The 7,225-nt window shown below is 37.9% G+C and overlaps 1 protein-coding gene across 1 annotated transcript; it reads left to right on the top strand.

Moving 5' to 3' along the window:
* Positions 1 to 1,569: 1,569 nt before the first annotated feature.
* Positions 1,570 to 2,508, top strand: LOC126490449 (olfactory receptor 4F3/4F16/4F29-like). Its single transcript, XM_050125386.1, has one exon. It carries the CDS (start codon positions 1,570 to 1,572, stop codon positions 2,506 to 2,508), a length of 939 nt encoding a protein of 312 aa, XP_049981343.1.
* The last annotated feature ends 4,717 nt before the right edge of the window (positions 2,509 to 7,225 follow it).

Genomic DNA, 7,225 nt, shown 5'->3' with positions numbered 1-7,225 from the left:
AATGTGGGATAAAGAAAAAAAAAACTCCTCCAGTGCTAATGGAAGTTCACACTGACACAACCACTTTGGATCCTAGTATGGCAATTCTTCAGAATATTAGACAATAATCTTCCTCAAAACTCAGCAATAATACTTTTGGGCCTATACACAAAAGATGCTCAGCCATACCATAAGGACATGTGCTCAACTATGTTCACAGTAGAATTATTTTGTCATAGACAGAATTTGCAAACACCCAAAATGCACCTCTTTTACACCAGTGATAAATGAGAGACATCATTCTTTACAATAGCCGTAAATACCATAAAATATTTGAGTAACTCTAATCTCATGAATGGAAAACCTATAATGATAAGAACTTTAAATCTTTGAAGAAAGAAACTTAAGACATCAGAAAATGGAAAGATCTCTTATTCTCTTGGGAAAGTAGAGCCAACATAGCAAAATAACAATCTTACTGACATCAATGTACAGATTCAATGCAAATGCCCATTAAAATTATAACAAAATTTATCACAGACCTCGAAAGAACAATCCTCAACTTTATAAGAAAAAATAAAAACCCAGGATAGCCTAAACAATCTTAAAATTCTCTACAATCAAGAACCTTTTGAATGTATCACAATCTCTGTCTTTAAACTTCACTATAGAGCCACAGTACTGAAAACTGAAACAGATTTTTGACAAAGAAGCAAAACTGTGAAATGGAAAAGAAGCATATTTAACCTGCTTATTTATTTTTAATTGTTCTGAAGCTGTAGTTCCCTGAGGCTAACTTATTCTGCAAACTTGTCTTTCTGCTTCTAGGGGAAGCTAGGCTGCACAGCAGGGAGCAGGAAGTCTCTCTCCAAACATATGAAAGCATAAACTGAGGGGGGAAATACATTAACATCTGTTTCCTAAGTAACAGGGTGAATGACTTTTAGTCACATCCACAACTACCTGTGCTTGTTAAGTCTCCTCTTTTTGGTCAGTATGCTAGTTGTCACATGACTGAATTAGCACATCTTTTCAGGCATGCTCCAAATTACAAAGAGAGGAGCAAAGCAACATCCTGACCCTTTGTTAGGGCAGGGACAGCCTGTCTGAAAGGTTATGTGACCACTTAAGATGTAGCCTATGGCTTGAGATCCTGGCTGCCATATCATGTAAAATATGGGCCTATAGTAGTTTTGTTTCATTGAGCTACAAACCAGTCTATATTTTTTACTTTTTAAAGTACTTCCATGAATTTTTTTGTCTTCCTGAGTAAGTATACTAATTCATATTAATATCAAGTTTCTTAAAATCTACCAAAACTTGTTATTTTTAAAAAAATTTTAAGTTTTTGAAGTAAAAGTATAATTACCTCATTTCCATTTCCTTTCCTCTCCCAACAGTTCCCAAGCACCTTCTCTTGTTATCTTTGGAGACTGTGAGGTGATATTTTACTATGGTTTGAAGTTATGATCCCCTGAATACTAGTGTTGCTTCGCGCTTGTTTATTTATAAATGCAGGACATTACCTTAATACAATTATAATTTATCATTTCTCCTGTTTCTTCTCTCAGGTAGCACAAAAAAAGGTCAATGGAAGGAATGAATCAGTCCGTGGTGTCAGAGTTTGTGTTCCTGGGACTCACCAACTCCTGGAGTATTCAACTATTGCTCTTTGTGTTCTCCTCCATGTTTTATGTGGCAAGCATGACAGGAAACTCCCTCATCGTGTTCGCTGTGGCATCTGACCCTCACTTACACTCTCCCATGTACTTTCTGTTGGCTATCCTCTCCTTCATCGACTTGGGTGTTTCTTCTGTTGTGTCCCCCAAGATGATTTATGACTTATTCAGAAAACACAAAGTCATCTCCTTTAGAGGCTGTGTCACTCAAATCTTCTTCATTCATGTCATTGGAGGTGTGGAGATGGTTCTGCTCATAGCCATGGCTTTTGACAGATATGTGGCCATATGTAAGCCTCTCCATTACTTGACCATTATGAGCCCGAGGATGTGCATCTTGTTTTTAGTGGCTGCCTGGGTGGTTGGCCTTTTTCACTCTCTGGTTCAACTGGCTTTTGTAGTAAACTTACCTTTCTGTGGACCTAATGTGTTGGACAGCTTCTACTGTGACCTTCCTCGATTTATCAAACTTGCCTGCATAGACACTTACCAACTGGAATTCATGGTCACAGCCAACAGTGGATTCATCTCTGTGGGCTCCTTCATCATACTGATCATTTCCTATATTGTCATCATAATCACTGTACAAAAACACTCGTCAAGTGCTTCCTCTAAGGCTCTGTCCACTCTCTCAGCTCATATCTCTGTGGTGGTCTTATTCTTCGGTCCGTTGATATTCTTCTATACCTGGCCTTCTCCTTCAACACACCTGGACAAATTTCTAATGATTTTTGATGCAGTTGTTACTCCTTTTCTGAATCCTGTGATATACACACTCAGAAATCAGGAAATGAAGGTATCAATGAAGAGAGTATGCAGACAGCTAGTTAGTTATAGGAAAACTTCTTAAACTGATGTGCTAAGGACTGTCTTCAATGAATGTAGAAAGTAGAAACTTATTGTTCATCAACCTCAGAAAGATCTTTTATTTATGAATATGTATATAGATATCACACATATATAAAATATGTATATATCTTTGTCTTTCTCTATATAGCTATATACTTTCCTGCTTAGTCTGGATTAACAATCTTTCCAGAAAACAGAGAATCACATGTATTTATAAAGCACAGATTATAATAATCTTGAACTTACATTCCTAAGGAATAATGTTTACTTTGAAGTAACTGATACTTAAGGCCTTTAGAATAAGGAGACTTTCTCTTTTTTACACTTGTTTTATTTGTTGAGAATTTCATGCATGAACATTGAATTTAAAAAGTTCCGTTCTTCTGTCTCCCCCCTCCATTCATTTCTGGCCCCTCTCATTTCTTTTCTTATTTATGACTTTTTTAATTTTAAATATATTCAAATATATGTTAAAACAATAAACTATAAAGAAAATATTAAATCCAATTAATGTTGCCCATATGTATATGTGTTTACTGTACATTGTCTCAAATGCAGGAATTTCTCGATGCCTTTACTGGTTTTCTTATAAAGCTTTATTCTACTGAACCATTTGTCTGTCTCCTGTAGTTTGTATGTGTTACCCATTTGGAGTTTTTCTGCTGTGTAAGAGGATTCAACTCAAGAGAACACATCCAGGGGTATAATGGATGCTTGTTTTGTGTAGAAAACTTGCAAGCCATTTTGGAAAACTGACAAGAAACTAAGTAAACATGACTTTTCTGTCAGATTAGCGTTATTCTGTTCACACATCATTTATTTGTATTTATTATTTCTTTTTTCTTAGTATATTTCCATGGTACAGTGAAACTCAAGAAAAAATATATGAAATTTAAAGGAGGAATTGAAACAACATATATGTTCACTTTGTGAGTTGGTAAATAGGTACTATGATACTGCATGTGTTGCTACAAGTACTCTGTGATACGGAAGTAATACCATCCCTGAAGATTTTCTATGCTTTTATAGATCTCACAGTTCAGTTCCTCCAGGTCCCAGTCATTTGCAGATCATTGCCACTGGATGACTGTCACAAGGCACACACTCACCTGCGTCATCAAGTTTGGTGCCTTAAGACAGACACAGCACAGTTAATCCTTGCTCTTCACTACATGACATTTTCATTTCCTTTATTCTGGTTCAGTGGCTTGAGGTGCAGCATGAGGTTAGTTAGGATCAGACTTACCTGCAGTACTGAATGACTTCCGTATTCATAAAGTCTTGTTCACATAAGTAGCCACTGTACAGCCTTATGTTTGTTGTCCTTTACTGAGAAACCTGTGAGTGGTTAGTGCCAGTTCTATCATTTGTTCATTAAATTAATAATTTGTAAATTTCCTTGTTATTCAAATGATATTTCATCAAGCACGGGACACTTTTAAAATAGATGAAATGTGATAATGAGCTCACAACACATGAAACTAACTAGTCTACCAACAAGCTTCAATGCTTGTAAGCCAGTGATGGAAAACTTGGGCTAGGAACTGGGCTAATGGGTGTTCCTCTAATGTGGTAGCCGCAGAAGTAGCTGTGCCACTTTTGCTAACAGTTCCCTTTTGTTTACTCTCTTCTGTGGCTGTACATTTTACTTGGGCTTGTTCAAGCCTCTATTATCTTTCTTCGCTCCGTTGTTCTTAGTATGGTAAGAAATCACCATTGTAGGCATCTCTGATTCTTTTATTATCTTTTATTTGTTCTCATATTCCTGCTCTAAGTATGAATATTTTTCTCTATATAAATTCTCTTTCCTTACTAGAGTTTGTTATATCTTGTTTCCTGGCCCTTGATTTATTCCCTGTAGCATCTGTGAAACAATAAACAGAAAATAGAATTTACATTCATTTACAAAGACAAATATATGTAAATGCAAAATACAGCAAACCTCTGAAAGAATACAAACTACACAATGGTTATCCTAAGAGGATCAGGTAGAGGTCTCCTGTGCTCTCTTGGACCCCGCCCTGCCTCCCACGTTCTTCCTTTTGTCCCGGATCATTGGGCTACCAGACGGCCCTCTTTAGGTGCTGAGGAGTTCCATCTGGACCGGTGAGTGTGTGCTATCCAGGGGCGGTTTGTCCCAGAAGAGAGCACAAACCCCCCTCCCCCAGCTCCTTCTGCAGGGCTGTCTTTCTTACACAAGACCCCCCCCCCCCCAAAGCCTGCGTTTTCTCCAAGGTCCTTTGCTCAGGAACAGTTTTCTGCTCCTACACTAAGGCTACCCACCCAGAGCGGTGAGTGCCTGCCTACCGGCAGGCCTCAAGGACCCCCAAAAGGGAGCACGCGTACCTTCAGCTTGTGCAGCAGGGTCTCCTGTGTTCTACTCGTCCCCGCCCTGCCTTCCAAGTTCCCCCTTTTTGTCCGTGGGGCATTGAACTACCAGGCGTTCATGTTTTGGTGCTGAGAAATTCCATCTGGACGGGACAGTTCCTGCTTCTACACTGAAGAGATACACCCAGAGAGTCAGTCACAGCAAAGACTGGACCAAGACACCAGGCCTCTCCTGGCTCCATTTGAAGGAAGAGATGGGAAGACGCCAATGCAAGAATTCCTCCAACAACCTGAAAGGCAACATGACATCACCAGAATCCAGGGATCCAGAAATAAGAAGAATTGTACACCCTACTCCAGAAGAATTAGAAGAAATCGACTCAAAAGTGAATTATATGAAAATAATAGAAGACCTTAATCAGGAGGTGAAAAACTGCCATAAACAATTAGAGATTACATACAAAAAGGTAAAGGAAATGAATAAATCGCTCAAAGATACCCAAGAGAAACAAGAAAAAGCAATCAAACAGGTAAGGGAAGTGGTTCAAGACTTGAAGAATGAAATGGAAGTAATGAAGAAAACACAAATTGAGGTATGTTTGAGATGGAAAATCTGGGTAAATGAACAGGAACTACAGAGACAAGTACTACCAACAGATTACAAGAGATAGAAGAAAGAATGTCAGACACTGAAGATACCATAGAGAAAATAAACACACTGATCAAAGAAAACAGCAAAACCAACAAATTCTCATCACAAAACATGCAGGAAATATGGGATACAATAAAAAGACCAAACCTAAGAATAATTGGGATCTCCTGAAACTGAAAAGATTCTGTAAAGTATAGGACATAGCCAACAAGACAAATTGGCAGCCTACAGAATGGAAAAAAAAGTCTCACTATCCCCACTTTAGACAGACATCTAATCTCCAACATATACAAGGAACTCAAGAAATTGGTCATTAAAAGAACTAATACCCCAATTAAAAAACAGAGTAGAGACCTAAACAGAAAACTCTCAACAGAGGAATCTAAAATGGCTGAAAGACACTTAAGGAAATGCTCAATATCCTTAGTCATCAGAAATTTCAAATCAAAACAACTATGAGATTTTATCTTACACCAAGATGTGTAAGAATGGCAAAGATCAAAAACACTGATGACAACTTATGCTGGAGAGAATGCGGGTTAAAGGGAACACTCCTGTATTGCTAGTGGGTGTCGAAGCTGGTACAGCCCCTTTGGATATCTGTATTGGAAGTCTGTGATTTCTCAGAAAAGTGGGAAACAACCTTCCTCAAGACCTAGCAATACAACTTTTGAGTATATGTCCAAAGAATGCTCAATTGTGTCACATGGGCATGTGTTCAACTATGTTCACAGCAGAATTGTTTTTCATAGCCAGAACCTGGAAACAACTTAAATGCCCATCAACCAAAGAATGGATAAGGACAATTTGGTACATTTACCCAATGGAGTACTACACAGCAGAGAAAAATAATGACATCCTGAAATTTACAGGCAAATGGATAGAGCTAGAAAACATCATATTGAGTGAGGCAACCCAGATCTAAATAGTCAATTATCATATGTACTCAGTCATAAGTAATTTTTAAACATAAAGCAAAGAAAATCAGCCCACACATCACAGTCTCAGAGAACCTACACAACAAGGAGGACACTAAGAGAGACATACAAGGATTTAATCTATATGGGAAGTATAAATGACAAGATCTCTTAATAAATTGGAAGCATGAGACCATGGGAGAGGGTCAAAGGGGAGGGGAGAGGCAAGGAGGGGAGCAGAGAAAAATGTACAGCTCAATAAAATCAATAAAAATGAGACCAATTAGAAAAAAATTAGATCAGTGCTTTACTCAGTCATTATGAGAGAAGCCTTCTCTGAAGCAGACAGGAACAAATAGAGATTCACAGACATTATGGAGAGAATAAGAGTCCTTGGAATACTCATAAAAAAACTCCATGAAATTCCTCCACTTAGGGTTCTGGGAACCTTGTGGAAGTAAGGCACAAAGTGCAAGATCCAGAGGGCATGGAATACACCAAAAAAATAAGACTTTCTAAATCAACATAATCAATGCTCATATGAACTCACAGAGACAGAGGAAGCACGAATAGGGTTGCATACATAGAGTGTACACCAGGTGTTTTACATACATATTGTAGTTTCTTGTTTAGTGTTTTTTTTTCATGTGATTCCTGAGTATGTGAATAAGTCGGTCTCTGATTCTTGTGACATCTCTTGAGCTCTCTTCCTTCTGATGGTTTGTCTTGTTTTATTCCAATGTAATAGTTTTTGTTTTATCTTATGTTTTACTTTTAAGAAGAAAGAAAGAAAATAGCAGAGAATATTCTAGAATGGTGAA

The sequence above is a fragment of the Alexandromys fortis genome, unplaced genomic scaffold (assembly GCF_014885135.2).
Source record: "Alexandromys fortis isolate MF-2015 unplaced genomic scaffold, M_Fortis_MF-2015_v1.1 scaffold_229, whole genome shotgun sequence".
In the NCBI taxonomy this organism is placed as follows: domain Eukaryota; kingdom Metazoa; phylum Chordata; class Mammalia; order Rodentia; family Cricetidae; genus Alexandromys; species Alexandromys fortis.
This window is presented reverse-complemented; position numbering and strand designations above follow the sequence as displayed.

Coding starts and splice junctions, on each gene's coding strand:
- LOC126490449 (XM_050125386.1), top strand. CDS start 1,570: ATGGAAGGAATGAATCAGTCCGTGGTGTCAGAGTTTGTGTTCCTGGGA.